Source organism: Ranitomeya imitator, chromosome 8, assembly GCF_032444005.1.
Source record: "Ranitomeya imitator isolate aRanImi1 chromosome 8, aRanImi1.pri, whole genome shotgun sequence".
NCBI classification, from domain to species: Eukaryota; Metazoa; Chordata; class Amphibia; order Anura; family Dendrobatidae; genus Ranitomeya; species Ranitomeya imitator.
In genome coordinates this window covers 65288639-65311768 of record NC_091289.1, presented here as the reverse complement: position 1 = coordinate 65311768, position 23130 = coordinate 65288639, and the positions used below count along the sequence as shown (strand labels likewise).

The window sequence follows — 23130 nt, the reverse complement described above, 5'->3', positions numbered from 1 at the left end:
TGGTGATCCTTCTGCCTCTGACTTCCCGTATTTGCGTGAGACCCATTCCCTATCCCTGACTTAGTGTTTGCCTGGTTGTTTCCCCTACAGTGTATGACTCTTCCTGATCTCTGAACCGGCTTTGACTCTCTGGCTTGTACCTCGACTTTGTCTTTCGTCTCACGTTTTGGATACCGCACTTATTCACACTGAGGTCAACAGTGACACATGGTAAGGTTTTAATATTAGACAGTATAGGACTGTCCCGATGAGAGTTACCTTGATGTGGTGGGATGGCTTTTGTGCTATTTTTTTAATCAAAAAACAGCATTACTAAAAACTCTGTGTTATCTAAATGCACTTTTGCTTTTTCACTTAGCTACATCAGGGTTTTTGCTTACTTTTTTCTCTTGTAGGTTTTAATGTTTTCAGGCTAATGTGAACATGCGTTTAACCTCTGTATGTGTACCAACTCAAGTTAAGCTCAATTTTTGTGTTTTTTTTCTTTGTATTGTTGCATTCTGTGCAAGCCGGGGTGTGGCCTCCTCCCTGTTACTGAGATAGAGATTATATCTAAGGCTTCCCCAGTCTGGTGTTTCACTGGTTAGGCCCAGTCCTTTTGTCTGTCCTTATTCACACTGAGGTCAACATTGACACATGGTAAGGTTTTAATATTAGACAGTGTAGGACTGTCTTGATCAGAGTTACCTTGACACAGTGGGATGGCTTTTGTGCTATTTGTTTTTTTTAAAAACAGTATTACTAAAAACTCTGTGTAATATAAATGCACTTTTGCTTTTTTACTTAGTTACATCATGGTTTTTGCTTACTTTTTTCTCTTGTAGGTTTTAATGTTTTCAGGCCAATGTGAACATGCGTTTAACCTCTGCATGCGTACCAACTCAAGTTAAGATCAATTTCTCAATTTTTGTGTTTTCTTTTCTTTGTATTGTTGCATTCTGTGCAAGCCTGGGAGTGGCTTCCCCAGTAGTGTAGCTACAGGGGGGCAGAGGGAGTGGGTGCCCCAGGCCCGGAGCTCTGAGGGGGCCCACCCGGAGCTACGCAGTGTGCCGATACAGTTACATTCTGTGGCAGAGCAGGGAGAATCAATCTCCCTGTTCTGCTGCTATGGGGCCCCTGAGCAGGTGGGGGGGGGCCGGTGCCAGCAGTGGGACCCCGCCCGTCATCGCATGGTGAGCTGTATCGGCATCTAGCTGATACAGCTGACCATGGTGATGAGGGAAGGAGCTCTGCGCTGTGCTCCTCCCATCATCCCCCACATCATCTGACAGCGAGCGGGCGCGATGACGTCACCGCCCGGCGCCCACTGTCAGGAGATGAGCGGGAGCAGGGAACGCCGCTGGAACAAGGAGAAAGAGAGATGAGTATTTATTGTTGTTATGGGGGTGCTGTCTTATATACAGGATCTGCCTATCAGGGGTACTGCCTTATATACAGGATCTGCCTATGGGGGAGTGCTGCCTTATATACAGGATCTGCCTATGGGGGTGCTGCCATTTATACAGGATCTGCATATGGGGGTGCTGCTTTATATACAGGATCTGCCTATGGGGGTGCCGTCTTATATACAGGATCTGCCTATGGGGGGTGCTGTCTTATATACTGGATCTGCATATGGGAGGGGGTGCTGTCTTATATAAAGGATCTGCCTATGGGAGGGGGTGCTGCCTTATATACAGGATATGCCTATGGGGGTGCTGTCTTATATACAGGATCTGCCTATGGGGGGTGCTGCCTTATATACAGGATCTGCCTATGGGGGGTGGTACCTTATATATAGGATCTGCCTATGGGGGTGCTGCCTTATGTACATGATCTGCCTATGGGGGGTACTGCCTTATATACAGGATCTGCCTATGGGGGTGCTGCCTTATATATGGGATCTGCCTATGGGGGGGTGCTGCCTTATATACAGGATCTGCCTATGGGGGTGCTGCCTTATATGCAGGATCTGCCTATAGGGGCGTTGCCTTATATATAGGATCTGCCTATGCAGTTGCTGCCTTATATACAGGATCTGCCTATGGGGGGTGCTGCCTTATGCTACAGGATCTGCCTATGGGGTGGGGTGCTGCCTTATACTACAGGGTCTGCCTATGGGGTGCTGCCTTATGTTATATTGAGGACTATCTGGCACATTATACTATATGGAGGTTATCTATGGGGGCCATCATACAGTGTGGACATTACAGTGAAGGGGCCATCATACAGTGTTGGGGCCATCAAACAGTTTGGAGGCTACTAAGGGGTCAGTATACTGTGTGGGTGGTACTATACAGTGAGGGGGCCTTATACTGTGTATAAGAGAGCATCATGCTGTGCATAGGGGAGCTGTAAGGGGGCAGACTTGGGACATTATTAAATGTAAAGTGGGCACTTATTGTTATAGGGGAACTCTGGTTACTGTGACTATCAAAGGGGCACACAGGGCAATATTACTTTCTAGGGGGAAAAATATGGGCTTTGTTTTCTGGGGCACTTGCACCCGGCATTACTATATTATAGAGGGTTACTTTAGAATTTAGAGGACACAGAGAACCACACAGCAGGTGCAATAATAGGGACATATATGGCAGTAGTGGCTCAGTATTGGGGTATCAGGTGTAGTAATAGGGAAACATACGGCAGCAGCGGCTCAGAATTTGGGGTATCAGTGGCAGTAATGGGACACATGGCAGCAGCAGCTCAGTATTGGGGTATTAGGGCAGTAATAGGGACACTTACGGCAGCAGCGGCTTAGTATTTGGGTATCAGGTGCAGTAATAGGGATACATATGGCAGCAGCGGCTCAGTATTGGGGTATCGGGCAGTAATAGGGACACATACGGCAGCAGCGGCTTAGTATTGGGGTATCAGGGGTGGTAATACGGACACATACGGCAGCAGATGTTCAGTATTGGGGTATCAGGGGCAGTAATAGGAACACATACGGCAGCAGCGGCTTAGTATTGGTGTATCAGGGGCGGTAATAAGAACACATATGGCAGCAACGGCTCAGTATTGGGGTATCAGCAGCATGAAGAGTTTGTGCAGGTTGGAGATAGACGGTGATGGGGCTGGAATATGAGAAGTGAAATGTGTCTTTGTTGTATTCTCTGCAGACGAGTCCTGGCTGGAAGAAGTTGTCATGTCGGTCTGGGCCAGATGGAAAAGACGTGAAAAGTGAACGATTCAATCAGAAAGAATGTCAGCGGTAAGACATTATCTGTAACTGTGCTCTGATCTCTTACATGTTCTGTAGGGCTGGTATCTACCATGGACCATATGGCGGTAATATCAGTGTTGGTCTTTATATAGAGATTATTTTCAATAACATTGCGGTGATCTGCTGAGGTTCTCCTCCACTATTAGGGCGCATCACCGAGTTGTAATCAAGGTTACCTGGTTAGTGGCCCACTCAGAAGCTTCGCCCGCCCCTGAACTAAAACCCTAGCTACGCCTCTGGGCCTCCCTGTTTCTAAGCTAGAGATTATATATAAGGCTTCCCCAGTCTGGTGTTTCACTGGTTGGGCCCACTCCTTTTCTTTGCCCTTATTCACACTGAGGTTAACATTGATACATGGTAAGGTTTTAATATTAGACAGTGTAGGACTGTCCCGATTAGAGTTACCTTGACGTGGTGGGATGGATTTTGTGCTATTTTTTATTATAAAAAAACAATATTACTTAAAACTCTGTGTTATTTAAATGCACTTATGCTTTTTTACTTAGTTACATCAGGGTTTTTGCTTACTTTTTTCTCTTGTAGGTTTTAATGTTTTCAGGCCAATGTGAGCATGCGTTTAACCTCTGCATGTGTACCAACTCAAGTTAAGCTCAATTTTTGTGTTTTTTTTTCGTTGGAGGTTGTTTGAGTAGTCGGATGGTGGATTTTTCTGTGACAGTTGCTTGGTTTTGTGAGTGTGATAATTCCCTTTCTTCTTCTGTTTTGGTTTAACCCCATCCTTCAGTCCCTGGTGCATACTTCTGTTATATTTGAGAGTATATTTTGTATTTTTTTTCCATTACCCCTGTTCATATTACTTTGTTAGTCTGGTTACTGTACTACGGTGCACTACTACTCCTCTCTCCCCTTGGTGTGGAATGGTAGAGACTGATGGCTGATTCAGGAGATAAGGCAAGGTACTTGGCTTTGGCAGCTTCACATTCAGAAGTAATCTGAGGAATAGTGCGCGCAATGGCACCCCCTAGCGTTAGGGACAGGGAAGGAGCCCCTGGTCCCAGGACAACCGATAAAAGAGTCATGATATCTATATATTCTGGTGCATTCAGTTTCTATCATTGTGACCGTCATTATGCCAGCATTTTAACTTAGCATGCAGTGCAATATTGTCCAGGAATCTTCCAGAATCTAATGCGGACGTGGATTGAGCATAACAATTATAAAAATGCTCTTACCTTTTTCATCTCCACTAGGTAGGCATCAATAAAATCACGGGTGTAGCTTGGGTCCCAAGTTTTCTGATGCTCCACAATCATTTCCTTTAGAAATGCAAGCAGTTCAAACTCTGATTCCACCACATAGTCAGCAAGCCATGGAATGTGGTTGAGAAAAGGAATTTCATTTAAAATCTAGAAAATGAATTCAATAATTGTACAATGTAATAGCTATCTATGACTAGACTAAAGGTACCATCACACATAACGATTTTGTTAACGATATCGTTGCAACATCACGCTTTTTGTGACGTAGCAACGATCCCGCTAACGATCTCGTTATGTGTGACAGCAACCAACGATCAGGCCCCTGCTGGGAGATCGTTGGTCGTTGGGTAATGATCTGGACCTTTTTTTGGTCGCTGATCACCCGCTGTCATCGCTGGATCGGCGTGTGTGACGCTGATCCAGCGATGTGTTCACTTGTAACCAGGGTAAATATCGGGTTACTAAGCGCAGGGCCGCGCTTAGTAACCCGATATTTACCCTGGTTACCATTGTAAAAGTTAAATAAAAAAAACACTACATACTCACATTCCGATGTCTGTCATGTCCCCCGCCGTCAGCTTCCCTGCACTGACTGTCAGCGCCGGCCGTAAAGGAGAGCACAGCGGTGACCTCACCGCTGTGCTCTGCTTTACGGCCGGCTCTGACACAGTCAGTGCGGGAAGCTGACGGCGGGGGACGTGACAGACATCATGTTTTTACTTTTACAATGGTAACCAGGATAAATATCGGGTTACTAAGCGCAGCCCTGCACTTAGTAACCCGATGTTTACCCTGGTTACCCGGGGACTTCGGCATCGTTGAAGACAGTTTCAACGATGCTGAAGTCGTTCTCCTGATCGTTGGTTGCTGGAGAGAGCTGTCTGTGTTGTAATTCTGTGGCAGAGCTTCCTCCTGTGGTCACAAGTGGTACTTCGGCTGATTCTCTCTGGGAGCTTCTGTTTGTGGAGGAAAGTGGTACTGTGGCTTCTGAGTTTCCTCCCTCAGGTGATCTGGTGAGGTCGTTAGGTGCTTCTCTACTTAACTCCACCTAATGCTTTGATCCATGCTTCCTGTCTATGTTCCAGTGTTGGACTTGTTTTTCCCTGGATCATTCCTGTGGCCTGCTGCTCTGCATAGCTAAGTTCTTCTTTGCTATTTGTTTGCTATTTTTTCTGTCCAGCTTGTCTAATTGTTTTGCTGGAAGCTCTGGGACGCAAAGGGTGTACCTCCGTGCCGTTAGTTCGGTACGGAGGGTCTTTTTGCCCCCTTTGCGTGGTTTTCTTTAGGGCTTTGTGTAGACCGCAAAGTTCTCTTTCCTATCCTCGCTCTGTTAAGAAAGTCGGGCCTCACTTTGCTGAATCTATTTCATCCCTACGTTTGTCTTTTCATCTAAACTCACAGTCATTATATGTGGGGGGCTGCCTTTTCCTTTGGGGTATTTCTCTGAGGCAAGGTAGGCTTATTTTCTATCTTCAGGCTAGTTAGTTTCTCGGGCTGTGCCGAGTTGCATAGGCAGAGTTAGGCGCAATCCACGGCTGCCTCTAGTGTTGTTTGGAGAGGATTAGGGATTGCGGTCTGCAGAGTTCCCACGTCTCAGAGCTTGTTCTATTATTTTGGGTTATTGTCAGATCACTGTATGTGCTCTGACCGCTATGTCCATTGTGATACTGAATTGCCTTTCACAACAGTACAGGAAGCCAAAAGTGCTAATGATTCTCAATAGAGGGAAAAAAGAAGTTCTGAGACCATTTTTTTTTCTCTGCACTGTGTTTTGCCTTTTTTTCCCCCTAGACATTTGGGTGGTTCAGGACACAGGTGTAGCAATGGACATTAAAGGTCTGTCTTCATGTGTGGATCAGCTCACGGCAAGAGTTCAAAATATTCAAGATTTTGTGGTTCAGAATTCTTTGTTAGAACCGAGAATTCCTTTTCCAGATTTGTTTTTTGGAGATAGAACTAAATTTCTGAGTTTCAAAAATAATTGTAAATTATTTCTGGCTTTGAAACCTCGCTCCTCTGGTGACCCAGTTCAACAGGTTAGGATCGTCATTTCTTTTTTGCGTGGCGACCCTCAGGACTGGGCATTTTCTCTTGCGTCAGGAGATCCTGCATTAAGTAATATCGATGCGTTTTTCCTGGCGCTTGGATTGCTGTACGATGAGCCTAATTCAGTGGATCAGGCAGAGAAAAATTTGCTGGCTCTTTGTCAGGCTCAGGATGAGATAGAGGTATATTGCCAGAAATTTAGAAAGTGGTCCGTGCTCACTCAATGGAATGAATCTGCGCTGGCAGCTATATTCAGAAAGGGTCTCTCTGAAGCCCTTAAGGATGTCATGGTGGGATTTCCTATGCCTGCTGGTTTGAATGAGTCTATGTCTTTGGCCATTCAGATCGGTCGACGCTTGCGTGAGCGTAAATCTGTGCACCATTTGGCGGTATTACCTGAGATTAGACCTGAGCCTATGCAGTGCGATAGGACTATGACCAGAGTTGAACGGCAAGAACACAGACGTCTGAATGGGCTGTGTTTCTACTGTGGTGATTCCACTCATGCTATCTCTGATTGTCCTAAGCGCACTAAGCGGTTCGCTAGGTCTGCCACCATTGGTACAGTACAGTCAAAATTTCTTCTGTCCGTTACCTTGATCTGCTCTTTGTCATCGTATTCTGTCATGGCGTTTGTGGATTCAGGCGCTGCCCTGAATTTGATGGACTTGGAATATGCTAAGCGTTGTGGGTTTTTCTTGGAGCCCTTGCAGTGTCCTATTCCATTGAGAGGAATTGATGCTACGCCTTTGGCCAAGAATAAGCCTCAATACTGGACCCAGCTGACCATGTGCATGGCTCCTGCACATCAGGAGGTTATTCGCTTTCTGGTGTTGCATAATCTGCATGATGTGGTCGTGTTGGGGTTGCCATGGCTGCAGGCCCATAATCCAGTATTGGATTGGAAATCCATGTCGGTGTCCAGCTAGGGTTGTCAGGGGGTACATGGTGATGTTCCATTTCTGTCAATTTCGTCATCCACCCCTTCTGAGGTTCCAGAGTTCTTGTCTGATTACCGGGATGTATTTGATGAGCCCAAGTCCGATGCCCTACCTCCGCATAGGGATTGTGATTGTGCTATCAATTTGATTCCTGGTAGTAAATTCCCAAAGGGTTGACTGTTTAATTTATCCGTGCCTGAGCACACCGCTATGCGCAGTTATGTGAAGGAATCCCTGGAGAAGGGGCATATTCGCCCGTCATCGTCGCCATTAGGAGCAGGGTTCTTTTTTGTAGCCAAGAAGGATGGTTCGCTGAGACCTTGTATAGATTACCGCCTTCTTAATAAGATCACTGTTAAATTTCAGTACCCCTTGCCATTGTTATCTGATTTGTTTGCTCGGATTAAGGGGGCTAGTTGGTTCACCAAGATAGATCTTCGTGGTGCGTACAATCTGGTGCGAATCAGGCGAGGCGATGAATGGAAAAATGCATTTAGTACGCCCGAGGGTCATTTTGAGTATCTAGTGATGCCATTCGGACTTGCCAATGCTCCATCAGTGTTTCAGTCCTTTATGCATGACATCTTCCGAGAGTACCTGGATAGATTCCTGGTTGTGTACTTGGATGACATTTTGATCTTCTCGGATGATTGGGAGTCTCATGTGAAGCAGGTCAGAACGGTTTTTCAGGTCCTGCGTGCTAATTCTTTGTTTGTGAAGGGATCAAAGTGTCTCTTTGGTGTGCAGAAGGTTTCATTTTTGGGGTTCATCTTTTCCCCTTCTACTATCGAGATGGATCCTGTTAAGGTCCAAGCCATCCATGATTGGACTCAGCCGACATCTCTGAAAAGTCTGCAAAAGTTCCTGGGCTTTGCTAATTTTTATCGTCGCTTCATCTGCAATTTTTCTAGTATTGCCAAACCGTTGACCGATTTGACCAAGAAGGGTGCTGATTTGGTCAATTGGTCTTCTGCTGCTGTGGAAGCTTTTCAAGAGTTGAAGCGTCGTTTTTCTTCTGCCCCTGTGTTGTGTCAACCAGATGTTTCTCTTCCATTCCAGGTCGAGGTTGATGCTTCTGAGATTGGAGCAGGGGCTGTTTTGTCGCAGAGAGGTTCTGATTGCTCAGTGATGAAACCATGCGCTTTTTTTTCCAGGAAGTTTTCGCCTGCTGAGCGAAATTATGATGTGGGCAACAGAGAGTTGCTGGCCATGAAGTGGGCATTCGAGGAGTGGTGTCATTGGCTTGAAGGAGCTAAGCATCGCGTGGTGGTATTGACTGATCATAAGAACTTGACTTATCTCGAGTCTGCTAAGCGTTTGAATCCTAGACAGGCTCGTTGGTCGCTGTTTTTTTGCCCTTTTTGACTTTGTGATTTCGTACCTTCCGGGCTCTATATGCGTGAAGGCGGATGCTCTGTCTAGGAGTTTTGTGCCCGACTCTCCGGGTTTATCTGAGCCGGTGGGTATCCTCAAGGAAGGAGTAATTGTGTCTGCCATCTCCCCTGATTTGCGGAGGGTGCTGCAAAAATTTCAGGCTAATAAACCTGATCGTTGTCCAGCGGAGAAACTGTTTGTCCCGGATAGGTGGACGAATAAAGTTATCTCTGAGGTTCATTGTTCGGTGTTGGCTGGTCATCCTGGAATCTTTGGTACCAGAGAGTTAGTGGCTAGATCCTTTTGGTGGCCATCTCTGTCGCGGGATGTGCGTACTTTTGTGCAGTCCTGTGGGATTTGTGCTCGGGCTAAGCCCTGCTGTTCTCGTGCCAGTGGGTTGCTTTTGCCCTTGCCGGTCCCGAAGAGGCCTTGGACACATATCTCTATGGATTTTATTTCAGATCTTCCCGTTTCTCAAAAGATGTCAGTCATTTGGGTGGTCTGTGATCGCTTTTCTAAGATGGTCCATCTGGTACCCTTGTCTAAATTGCCTTCCTCCTCTGATTTGGTGCCATTGTTCTTCCAGCATGTGGTTCGTTTGCATGGCATTCCAGAGAATATCGTTTCTGACAGAGATTCCCAGTTTGTTTCGAGGTTTTGGCGAGCCTTTTGTGGTAGGATGGGCATTGACTTGTCTTTTTCCTCGACTTTCCATCCTCAGACTAATGGCCAGACCGAACGAACCAATCAGACCTTGGAAACCTATCTGAGATGCTTTGTTTCTGCCGATCAGGATGACTGGGTGTCCTTTTTGCCTTTGGCTGAGTTCGCCCTTAATAATCGGGCCAGCTCGGCTACCTTGGTTTCGCCATTTTTCTGCAATTCTGGGTTCCATCCTCGTTTCTCTTCAGGACAGGTTGAGTCTTCGGACTGTCCTGGTGTGGATACTGTGGTGGACAGGTTGCAGCAGATTTGGACTTATGTAGTGGACAATTTGACCTTGTCCCAGGAGAAGGCTCAACGTTTCGCTAATCGCAGACGCCGTGTAGGTCCCCGACTTCGTGTTGGGGATCTGGTTTGGTTATCTTCTCGTCATATTCCTATGAAGGTTTCCTCTCCTAAGTTTAAACCTCGTTTCATTGGTCCGTATAGGATTTCTGAGGTTCTTAATCCTGTGTCTTTTCGTCTGACCCTCCCAGATTCTTTTTCCATACATAACGTATTCCATAGGTCATTGTTGCGGAGATACGTGGCACCTATGGTTCCATCTGTTGACCCTCCTGCCCCGGTTTTGGTGGAGGGGGAATTGGAGTATATTGTGGAGAAGATTTTGGATTCTCGTGTTTCAAGACGGAAACTCCAGTATCTGGTTAAATGGAAGGGTTATGCTCAGGAAGATAATTCCTGGGTTTTTGCCTCTGATGTCCATGCTCCCGATCTTGTTCGTGCCTTTCATGTGGCTCATCCTGGTCGGCCTGGGGGCTCTGGTGAGGGTTCGGTGACCCCTCCTCAAGGGGGGGGTACTGTTATAATTCTGTGGCAGAGCTCCCTCCTGTGGTCACAAGTGGTACTTCGGCTGATTCTCTCTGGGAGCTTCCGTTTGTGGAGGAAAGTGGTACTGCGGCTTCTGAGTTTCCTCCCTCAGGTGATCTGGTGAGGTCGTTAGGTGCTTCTCTACTTAACTCCACCTAATGCTTTGATCCATGCTTCCTGTCTATGTTCCAGTGTTGGACTTGTTTTTCCCTGGATCATTCCTGTGGCCTGCTGCTCTGCATAGCTAAGTTCTTCTTTGCTATTTGTTTGCTATTTTTTCTGTCCAGCTTGTCTAATTGTTTTGCTGGAAGCTCTGGGACGCAAAGGGTGTATTTCCGTGCTGTTAGTTCGGTACGGAGGGTCTTTTTACCCCCTTTGCGTGGTTTTCTTTAGGGTTTTGTGTAGACCGCAAAGTTCTCTTTCCTATCCTCGCTCTGTTAAGAAAGTCGGGCCTCACTTTGCTGAATCTATTTCATCCCTACGTTTGTCTTTTCATCTAAACTCACAGTCATTATATGTGGGGGGCTGCCTTTTCCTTTGGGGTATTTCTCTGAGGCAAGGTAGGCTTATTTTCTATCTTCAGGCTAGTTAGTTTCTCGGGCTGTGCCGAGTTGCATAGGCAGAGTTAGGCGCAATCCACGGCTGCCTCTAGTGTTGTTTGGAGAGGATTAGGGATTGCGGTCTGCAGAGTTCCCACGTCTCAGAGCTTGTTCTATTATTTTGGGTTATTGTCAGATCACTGTATGTGCTCTGACCGCTATGTCCATTGTGATACTGAATTGCCTATCACAACATGTCTGTGTGACAGCTCCCCAGCGACCACACAACGACTTACCAACGATCACGGCCAGGTCGTATCGCTAGTCGTGATCGTTGGTAAGTCGTTTAGTGTAACGGTACCCTAATTGTTTAGTGTGTTTATGACAGCATGAATTATCCGTCATTTTCTAATAGTAGACAAAGAAAATCCTTTGCTATATAGTAAATTATTCTAGGGAAAAATAGCATTAAAGGTGTACTACAGTGTATTCCAATGTAACTATAGGCAGGTGCTGTGTTTGCTGTGGATGAGCCAATGGACCAGGGTAAAAAATTATATTTACTCTTTTCAACATATTGTTTGATGTAGGTTTTACATCTTATTCCAAAGAATATACTGTATATCTAATACAAACATACCCTGGTTACCAGTTTAATAATCTACTATATAATTGTCTAAGGGTCACTTCCGTCTTTCTGTCTGTCTGTCACGGATATTTATTGGTTGCGGCCTCTGTCTCTCATGGAAATCCAAGTCGCTGATTGGTCGTGGCAAAACGCCCACGACCATTGCCACGACCAATCAGCGATGGGCACAGTCCGCCGGCAAAATGGCCGCTCCTTCCTCCCCGCAGTCAGTGCCCGCTCCATACTCCCCTCCAGTCAGCCCTCACACAGGGTTTATGCCAACGTTAATGGACCGCGGTGTAACGCACTCCATTAATGCAGCTATTAACCCTGTGTGACCAACTTTTTACTATTGATGCTGCATATGCAGCATCAATAGTAAACATATCTAATGTTACAAATAATAATAATAGAAAAAAACGTTATTCTCACCCTCCAACGTCGCATCCTGTGCTCGGCAGTGCAAGCGGCAGGTTCCGGTGGCAAGGATGCTATGCGAGAAGGACCTGCCATGACATCACAGTCATGTGACCGTGACATCATCACAGGTCCTGTGCTCATACCAACCCTGGGACCGGAAGCTGCCGCGTGCACCGCACACAGGCACCAGGACTACAAGGGGCCCTTGGGGAGTATATGTTTATTTTTTATTTTAAGTCTTTTTTAACCTGTCAGATACGTGGCTGGGCAATATACTACGTGGCTGGGCAATATACTACGTGACTGGGCAATATACTATGTGACTTAGCAATATACTACGTGACTGGGCAATATACTACGTGGCTGGGCAATATACTATGTGGCTGGGCAATATACTACGTCACTAGGCAATATACTATGTAGCTGGGAAATATAGTACGTGACTGAGCAATATACTACGTGGCTGGGCAATATACTAAGTGGCTGGGCAATATACTACGTGGTTGGGCAATATACTACGTGGGCTGTGCAATATACTACGTGGACATGCATATTCTAGAATACCTGATGCGTTAGAATCGGGCCACCATCTAGTGTATATATAATAATGTAACATTTATAATGTTTTGCAGAAAATGAGTGTTAGTCCATAAAGCTTTAAAGCATTTAAATTACTTGGGCTAAGAGTCCGGATTCAGTCTTCAGTGTTGCATTTAAGAGACTTAAAAGACGTTTAAACTTTTCATCATTGTACTCAAACCGATCTCCAAATACAATTGAACAGATCACGTTGCTAACAGCATTGTTTATGAGCAAAATTGGATCAAACTTATCTGTAAAAAATACAATAATACAGGTTTATTATGTGAAATGTTATATACAGGGTTAGGGTTTGTATAAGAGCTTAACATAGATTTTAGAATTGATAATTATTTGCATACTGTTACTTTCCTGTCCCTCCCTGCATATATGTTGGGCCTGATTCCCTTCTCCTATGGTTAGCTCCAATTGCTGCAGTCATGCACAGTGGGTTCTTCAGATCACCCAGCAAACTTCTCTGACATCAGCACCCTAGGCCATTTAAAGGGAACCTGTCACCCCGAAAATCGCGGGTGAGGTAAGCCCACCGGCATCAGGGGCTTATCTACAGCATTCTGTAATGCTGTAGATAAGCCCCCGATGTTACCTGAAAGAGGAGAAAAAGACGTTAGATTTTACTCACCCAGGGGCGGTCCCGCTACTGGTCCGGTCAGATGGGCGTCTCTGGTCCGCTGCGGCGCCTCCCATCTTCATCAGATGACGTCCTCTTCTGGTCTTCAGTCACGGCTCCGGCGCAGGCGTACTTTGCCCTGTTGAGAGCACAACAAAGTACTGCAGTGCGCAGGCGCCGGAAAGGTCAGAGAGGCCCGGTGCCTGCGCACTGCAGTACTTTGCTCTGCCCTCAACAGGGCAGACAAAGTACGCCTGCGCCGGAGCCGTGGCTGAAGATCAGAAGAGGACATCATGGAAAGAAGATGGGAGGCGCCGCAGTGGACCAGAGACGCCCATCCGACCTGACCAGCAGCGGGACCGCTCCTGGGTAAGTATAATCTAACGTCTTATTCTCCTCTTTCAGGTAACATCGGGGGCTTATCTACAGCATTAAAGAATGCTGTAGATAAGCCCCTGATGCCGGTGGGCTTACCTCACCCGCGATTTTCGGGGTGACAGGTTCCCTTTAAGGTAATCTTAGGCAAAATTCAGATGCTGTGGTATTAAGTAGCATTGTTTCAGTTGCCTCAGGTTTGTCATAAAAGCTTATCAGATCCAGCCAAGTGCCTATTATCTCCTCAGTTAGTCCTGACTTCCATGCTACAATCGGCAGTATTTCCAAGCTCAGCTTGCTAGATGTTGTCCCCACTCCCCAAAACCTTTTCAGCACAGAAGATGTGTGCACATAGGGGGAGAGACCTGTCACTCCAGGGCAGCGAGAAGTTGCCTGGAACACGCCTGTTGTTAAGACTGGCGGAACGCACCAAATAATAATATTAGAGAATATGAGGTGTGTTTGCAGTCCGGGGTCCACCGTGCAGAGATGACACCTGCTGCTGAGTAATGGCGGATGGACGCTTGCTCACACGTGGGTTAGACCTCACCCAGTGTGAATGAAAGCAAACTTTTTTGCTTCACAGAGTCGCCTTGAATACGCTGCGCCCTGTTAGCAGTCACAGGGTGCAGCTGAAAGACACTAGTGGAATCCCTATGAATCACCCCCACTAAACTGGTGATTGGACTCGCTCTGACCCTCGGTGGCTTTTAAGCCCACGCCTGAGGACGCCCTGATCCAAATGTTGAGTCCAAGCGGGAATTCCCACCCTACACTAACCGGCTGTCAGGACAGCACACTGATTGCACACGGTGCCGTACAGGTGGGCACTGCAAATAGATGCTGAAACTTGTGCCAAGTGTGCAAGTAGCACTGTTGGGCGCTAGGTAGCTTCCACCATTTGCGACCAGTCATCAACACAAGGAATGGAAATGATTAAGGAGCTTCATCCATTGACAGACTTTCATCTACACACACATTATCAAGTTTATATTAGCGCATGGCAGTGCGGCAAAGCGAACCTTTTAAAACTGTAGCTCTCAAGGACCTTCCTAATGGTCCAATCGGAGCTGCTACAGGACCTGAGTGTGTGACCCCGACCTCCAATGGGCGGTCGTCCTGTGGGCATGCTCAGTATGGGAAAAGCAGGACTTAGTCCCTGAAACGCCTGCTCGCTGCTGATTAGTACTGGCTACAAAGGCAGAGCCTGGAAAGGCAGCAGTAACCGAGCTCACAGTATCAGCTTGAGCCAGACACTGGGGCCAACATCTCCGCTGTGGCTGGAGGAGAATGGGAGACCGCAGCGGACATGGTTCGAGATTCCCCCTATGCAGTGGCAGGAACTCGACTCCTAGCACCTGTCGGTCCCCACTGGCTTTTAAAGTATGCATTTCTCTGAAACGCAGCAGGATGTCAGAGTCCAACTTTCCCCGACTGCGCCGATTCTTTGGAATGCACTACCTAGGATAATACGATTAATCCCCAATCCCCACAGTTTTAAGCGTGCCCTAAAAACTCATTTGTTCAGACTGGCCTACCGCCTCAATGCATTAACCTAACGATCCCTGTGTGGCCTATATTAAAAAAAAAAAAAAAAAATTAATTAACTGGTTCATGCAGCTTTACATGAACACCCAAGCCTTACACTATGGCTGGTCCGAATAACTATAGCAATTGTTACCATCCACCTCTCGTGTCTCCCCTTTTCCTCATAGTTTGTAAGCTTACGAGCAGGGCCCTCACTCCTCTTGGTATCTGTTTTGAACTGTATTTCTGTTATGCTGTAATGTCTATTGTATGTACAAGTCCCCTCTATAATTTGTAAAGCGCTGCGGAATATGTTGGCGCTATATAAATAAAAATTATTATTATTATTATTATTATATTGTCAATGTTTGATACATTCTGCCCATGGATCAGGCAGCATGTATCAGAGGTCGGGTTCAGTTAAAAAAAAAATTGTTTTTTACAGATTATTTGTGGTCTCTTACTTATATCAGGCTTTTATAAACAATGGCATGCCCATTGTTATAAATGATGAGATCCAACAGATTTCAACTCTTGTTGGATCTTCCACAAACTGGCCTATAAAACGATTATGCAGCAAGCTGAGGAATTTTCTCCTCTTTGATTTGAAGCAGAAACATGACCCCAGTCAATAACTGGGTAGTTACAATCATCCAAAATCACTACTGTACTATTCTGCGCAGACGTGCCATCTGATTATGCATCCAACCACCCAACTGTTGGATGAGTCTATACATTAAACCAAAATATTTTTTTCTGTGTTTTGTTTAATCCCATAAGGGATTAATGACCAAGCCTCATTTTTCAAATCTGACATGCATCTTTCTATGTGGTAAAAACTCTGGAATGCTTCAATATGTCCTTGTGATTCTGAGAATATTTCTTTGAGATATATTATACTTTATGTCAGTGGTAAATTTAGGTCAATGTGATTTGCGTTTATTTATGAAAATATCTAAAATTTGACAAGAAACTAAAAAAATTCAGCAGAAGTGTATTGCAGTGCATGAACTCACTGGGACCATGTGCTGCAATACACGCTTCGCAACGCAGCGGAGAAGCAGATGTGAGGTAAGTAAATTGGTTTATTGTTTTTTTTTTTGCATAATGGGGTAGACATATACTAGGATGAGCGACATGTACAAAGATGGGGGGCATATGCCAGGTTGAGGGGCATATACCAGGATGAGGGACATATACCAGGATGAAGGACATATACCGGGATGGGGAGCATATACTAGGATGGGTGAACATACAGTTGTGCTCAAAAGTTTACATAGCCCGGCTGAATTTTTGCTTTCTTGGCGTTTTTTCAGAGAATATGAATGATAACACCAAAACCTTTTCTCCACTCATGGTTAGTGGTTGGGGGAAGCCATTTATTGTCAAACTACTGTGTTTTCTCTTTTTAAATCATAATAACAACCCAAAACATCCAAATGATCCTAATTAAAAGATTGATCTTGGACTCCTTGACCACTCTGACTCACAGCTTGGCCATGAGAAGTGACTAGCATCACAGTGGGTTTTTCTTTGCATCCCGAACAATTTTCCTGGCAGTTGTGGATGGCATTTTTGTTGGCCTACCTTGATTGTGGTTTGGTTTTTAAGAGCCCCTGATTTTCCATTTGTTAATCACAGTTTGAACACTACTGACTGGCGTCATCAATTCCTTGGATATCTTTTTGTATCCCTTTCCTTTTTTATACAGTTCAAATACCTTTTCCCATAGATCCGTTGACAATTCTGTTGCTTTTCTCATGACTCAGAATCCAGAAATGTCAGTGGCTGGATGAAAGATGCAAGAGTCTGTCTGGATCCCAGAAAGTCACTCTGCTTTTATGCACACGATGATTACAAGCAAACAGGTCACAGGTGAGGATGTTGCTATTAGTAGTCAGTCAAACCCATTTGTGGCAAATTCTGTGCATGTTATCAGTCCAAACTCACCAGGGTATGTAAAAAAGAGAAAACAGTAGTTTGACAATAAATGGCTTCACCCAACTACTAACCATGAGTGGAGAAAAAGTTATCATAAATATTCTCTAAAAAAAGCCCAAAAAAGCAAAAATTTTGCCTAGGTATTTAAACTTTTGAGCACAACTGTAATTCCACTGAATCCCTCGTCTCCTGTAACAAAACAAAAATAAAAAACAATATCCTTCACATGTGCGTCGTCCTATCCCATGCCGTAATCCATGTCTGGGGGATGAACAGTTTTCAACCTGGACGATGTCAAGATGCGAGCGTCCAGGCTGAGAACCACTGGTGACTAAACTGCTGCAAGTGCAGCCTCTGTAGCCAGCAGTGATGTCATCGAGGTTATCTCCAGTCACTGAGGCTGCATTCCCAGCTGACAGATGAACTGCGGTGACCTTGGTGAGATTCCCACTAGTCTCATTGTGTTAGCGGGGACCTCACCGAGGTCACCGCAGTTCAACCAAGCTGCGAACACAGCCTCATTGACCGGAGGTAATCTCGATGACGTCACTGCATCAATGAAATTTTTCCCCAGCCATCATGCCGACGTCACATAGGTGAAGTGAGTTAATTGGCTGAGAACTCGCAGGACCTGTGTGATGGCACCACAAGCAAAACTTTCTCTTGGTCATGGTGTGATCAGATAGGTAGTAGGAGTTCACAGGGAAACACTGAACACCATGTGCTCAGTGTCTGCCAGATGACAGGCTGTATGGTCGCATTATGCAACCATGTAGCCTGCCATCTAGATGTAGCAGAGTTAGACCCATCATGGGACAAATGAATTAGCAGTATTTCTGCAGAAATTTGAGGAATATTGTTGTTTGTTTTTTTAACTCTTTTTCAGATGATGAGGGCATCGGGGGAATGGGCAAGGTCATAAGTATGGTTTAATTAAGATTATTAAAGGAGTCTGTGTCATTCTTTCAATTAAAGGACTTTTTTCTCGGTGTCTGTGTTTTCATACAATGTGACTATAGGGTTAGTAATGGGGGCATCTTATTGACCCCTCTCCATTACTAACCTCGAGGCTTGATGTCACCTGACAAAACAAATGTGACATCAACTCCTCAACTATCACCCCACTTGCCACCGCTACAGGGCAAATGGGAAGAGCGAGGTTAAATGCTAGAATTAGCACATCTTAGAGATGCGACTTTTCCGGGGTGGCTGAAAGCTGATGTTTTTAGCCTGGGGAGCAGTATCCATGGCCCCTTCTTAGGATATTAATATCAGTCTGCAGCTGTCTGCATAGCCTTTGCTGGTTATTAATTATAGGGGGACCCCACGTAATTTTTTTTTGGGTCCCCCATTTTAATATTCAGTAAAGGCTAATTATACAGCTGTGAGCTGACATTAATAGCCTGGGAAGCTCCATGGGTATTACACCCTTCCCAGGCTCTAAACATCTGCCCCCAGACATTGGCTTTCCCTCTGCTTGTTAACAAAATTACGCTGGAGCCCACGCCATTTTTTTCTGAAAAATAATATTTTTTGAATTAAATGTATGCACAGTAAGCTGGGAACACATTGTACTAATTGTATATGTCACTGACATCTGTATATCTACCTATTCTATTTGTATTTAGTATATGTAATCCATCTCTTCTATCCTGTCGGCTCTTGCATTGATTTTATAGTACACGGCAGATGAATTGCAGGCTTTTCTTCTTCTACTGTTTGCGTGTTAGGTGTCGAGTTTTTGTCGCTGCACAGGGGGAATCTCAAACTACCTCCGCTGCGGTCTTCCATTCGTCTTCAGCCGCAGTGGAGCCTGCTCAGTGGAGACATCGGTCCCAGCATCTGGCTCAGGCAGATACTGTTGCGCTTGGTTACTGCTGATCTTCCAGGCTCAGCCATTGTAACTAGCACTGTTCTGCGGCGAGTGGATGCTCCTGGGACTAAGTCCTGCTTTTCCACTACTGAGCATGCCCAAAGGATGACCTCTCATTGGAGGTTGGGGGTCACATGCTCAGGTCCTGAAGCAGTTCCTATTGGACCACTAGGAAGGTCCTGGAGAGCTTTCTCTATAAAAGGTTCACATGGCCACACGGCTATTAACCTATGTTCATGAGCTTAGCTACCTTGTGGTCAGTGTCTGCATGTGTTCAGGATCAGATGTATAGCCACTAGAATTCCGGCACCTCCAGAGAGGAGTTTGTGTGTGTGAATTTAGGGCTGGTGTATAGCCACTAGAATTCCGGCACCTCCGGAGAGGAGTTGTTTGTGTGCTTATCCTTTCTGTATGACCACTGTATGCTATCTGCTCTGTTAGTGAGCTGTGATCCTCTGTGAAATTAACAGGGCACAGAGTTATCCTAATCTCGGCGACTCTGTGAAGCAACTGAGTTCGCTCCTATACAGACCGGGTGACAGAACCCATGTCTATTCAGGCGTTATACCACCATATAGTGCCGCCATTTACTAGCAGCAGGTTCCACTCCTGCACTGTGGACCCCGGGCTGCGAACGCACCTATATTATCTCAATATTTACTCGGTGTGTTCCGACAGCTCTAACATTGCGTGGGTTTCCTCCGGGTCCTCCGGTTTCTTCCCACATTCCAAAGACATACTGATAGAGAATTTAGATTGTGAGCACCAGTGGGGACAGCAATGATAATGTGTGCAAAAAAAACTGTAAAGCCCTGCGGAATATGTTGGTGCTATATAAATAAAGAGATTATCTATCTATCTAATATATATATATATATATATATATATATATATATATATATATATATATAAATACAGCCCTTGTAAAAATTAAGAGACCACTGCAAAATTTTGCTGAAGCATCCCCAGATTAACACCTGGTCATCTAATGGTTAGACGGAGACCTGGAGAGACGTACAAGCCAGAGTGTCTTGCACCCACCCAGCTGGAATTGGGCAGGTTGTTCTTTGCGAAGGATGTATGAATCAAGCCGCATACAAGGTTATCCTGGGAAAACAGTTGATTCATTCTGCCCAGGCAATGTTCCCCCAACTCTGAGGACTGGTTCTTTCAGCAGGACAATGTGCCATGCCACACAGCTAGGTCAATCAAGGTGTGGATGAAGGATCACCACATCAAATCCCTGTCATGGCCAGCCCAATCTCCAGACCTGAACCCCATTGAAAACCTCTGGAATGTAGTCAAGAGGAAGATGGATAGTCACAAGTCATCAAACAAAGAACTGCTTAAATTTTTGTACCAGGAGTGGCATAACGTCACCCAAAGACTGGTGGAAAGCATGCCGAGACGCATGAAAGCTGTGATCATGGTTATTCCACAAAATATTGATTTCTGAACTCTTCCTGAGTTAAAACATTAGTATTGCTGTTTCTAAATGATTATAAACTTGTTTTTTTTTTCATTATTTGAGGTCTGCAAGCAATGCATTTTCTTGTTATTCTTAAGGTACCGTCACATTAAGCGACGCTGCAGCGATATAGACAACGATGCCGATCGCTGCAGCGTTGCTGTTTAGTCGTTGTGTGGTCGCTGGAGAGCTGTCACACAGACAGCTCTCCAGCGACCAACTATGCCGAAGTCCCCGGGTAACCAGGTTAAACATCGGGTTACTAAGCGCAGGGCCGCGCTTAGTAACCCGATGTTTACCCTGGTTACCATTGTAAATGTAAAAAAAAAAAAAAACACTACATACTTACATTCCGGTGTCTGTCGCGTCCCCCGGCATCAGCTTCCCTGCACTGTGTAAGCGCTGGCCGTAAAGCAGAGCGGTGACGTCACCGCTGTGCTCTGCTTTACGGCCGGCCGGCGCTGACACAGTGCAGGGAAGCTGACGCCGGGGGACGCGACAGACACCGGAATGTAAGTATGTAGTGTTTTTGTTTTTTTTTACATTTACAATGGTAACCAGGGTAAATATCGGGTTACTAAGCGCGACCCTGCGCTTAGTAACCCGATGTTTACCCTGGTTACAAGTGAAGACATCACTGGATCGGCGTCACACATGCCGATTCAGTGATGTCAGCAGGTGATCCAGCGACGAAATAAAGTTCTGGCCTTCTAGCTCCGACCAGCGATGTCACAGCAGGATCATGATCGCTGCTGCGTGTCAAACACAACGATATCGCTGCAACGTCACGGATCGCTATAGTTATCGTTCTAAAGTTGCTCAGTGTGAAGGTACCTTTAGTGATGTGCGAGTATACTCGTTGCTCTGGTTTTCCAGAGCAGGCTCGGGTGATCTCCGAGTATTTGTGACTGCTCGGAGATTTAGTTTTCATTGCTGCAGCTGGATGATTTGCGGCTACTAGACAGCTTGATTGCATGTGAGAATTCCCTAGCAACCAGGCAACCCCCACATGTACTCAGGCAGGCTAGTAGCTGTAAATCATCCAGCTGCGGTGATGAAAACTAAATCTCCAAGCAGTCATAAATACTCGGAGACCACTTGAGCGTGCTCTGGAAAACCTGAGCTACGAGTATACTCGCTCATCACTAGTTATTTTGAGCATTTCAAAGAAAAAATGCAGATGAATGCACAATGATAGAATAGCATTGGTCCGAATGCAATCTGATTTTTTTATCAGATTGCATTGGTCCGATTTCATCGCAAGTGGGAATGAACCCTTATAAATATATTTATAAAGTTGGTGAAGTGAAAGGATGAACTTTATGGACTTTTATGGTCTTTCTTCATGCGATTATGTAACTGTGTTCAAAATTTGTTTCACCCGCTGTATATACAGTGATTGTCAAAAGAGTTGGCACCCTTGAAATTGTTCCAGAAAATGAAGTATTTCTCCCAAAAATATTATTGCAATTAAGCATATTGTTATACACATATTTATTTCATTTATGTGTATTGCAAAAACAGAAACAAACTTCGGAAAAAAGGAACTTGGACATAATTGTACCCAAAATGCAAAAATGGGCTGGAAAAATTGCCTTCAGGCATGTGATATTTGTTAAAACTCAACTGTGGCAAGTAACAGGTGTGGGCCATATGAAAAACACACCTGAAACCAGATAAAAAGGGGAGAAGTTGACTAATTCTTTGCATTGTGTGACTATGTGTCACACTGAGCATGGAGAATACAAAGAGAAGAAGAGAACTCTCTGAGGACTCAAGAACCAAAATTGTTGAAAAATATCAACAATCTCAAGGTTACAAGTCCATCTTCAGAGATCTTGATGTTTTCTTTGTCCACAGTGCACAACAAAATCAAGAAATGTACAACCCATGGCAATATAGCTTAATCTCCCTGGACATGGATGGAAGATAAAAAATTATGAAAGGTTGCAATACAAGATAGTCCAGATGGTGGATAAGCATGGATAAGCAGCCCCAATTAAGTTCCAAATAAATTTAAGCTGTCCTGCATGCTCAGGGTGCATCAGTGTCGGCGCAAACTATTTGTCAATATTTGATTGAAATAAAACACTATGGCAGGAGACTCAGTAGGATCCCACTGCTGACACAGAGACATGAAAAGCTAGAATGCAATTTGCTAAAATGTACGCGAGTAAGCCAAAAATCTTCTGGGAAAGGGTCTTGTGGACAAACGAGATCAAGATAGAGCTTTTTGATAAAACACATCATTCTACTGTTTACCGAAAATGGAATGAGGCCTACAAAGAAAAGAACACAGTACCTACAGTCAAACATGGTGCAAGTTCAAAATTGTTTTTGGGGTTGTTTTTCTGCCTCTGAAACTGGGTGCAAGCTATCATGAAATCTGAAGATTACCAAATGTTTTGGGGTTGCAATGTAGTGCCCAGTGTCAGAAAGCTGGGTTTGTGTCCTAGGTTATGTGTCTGTCAATGACCCAAAACATACTTCAAAAAACACCCAGAAATGGTTGGAAACAAAGCACTGGAGATTTCTGAAGTGGCCCGCAATTAGTCTGGATCTAGATCCCATTGAACCACTGTGGTGTTATCCCTAAAAGTACTGTTGGAGAAGGCCCTGAGTCACCCGCCAGGGCCGTGAGGTACTCAGTACCAGGTCCTGCGGTTCACAGGGGAATGTCACGGTGGCGACCCGGCCCGTGGCCCTGGGCGCCCATGTAAAAGGGAAAGATCTTTAAAGGGAATAAAGTTTACGTTCGTGACGCCACCTGTGGTATTCCATCAGTGGGGACCAACGATGCTTTATGGGGTCCGCTGGTGTGATGTTATGG

General features: G+C 45.2%; 1 protein-coding gene across 1 annotated transcript in view; it reads right to left on the bottom strand.

The window, feature by feature from the left end:
• The window catches only part of LOC138647785 (cytochrome P450 2D14-like), a 169932-nt gene that overhangs the window by 46629 nt on the left and 100173 nt on the right, over positions 1 to 23130 (bottom strand). The window contains exons 4-5 of the mRNA XM_069737042.1: positions 12582 to 12739; positions 4399 to 4572 (exon numbers count right to left, since the gene is read on the bottom strand). Coding sequence (XP_069593143.1) covers positions 4399 to 4572; positions 12582 to 12739 — 332 coding nt within the window. The remainder of the gene's footprint in view (positions 1 to 4398; positions 4573 to 12581; positions 12740 to 23130) is intronic.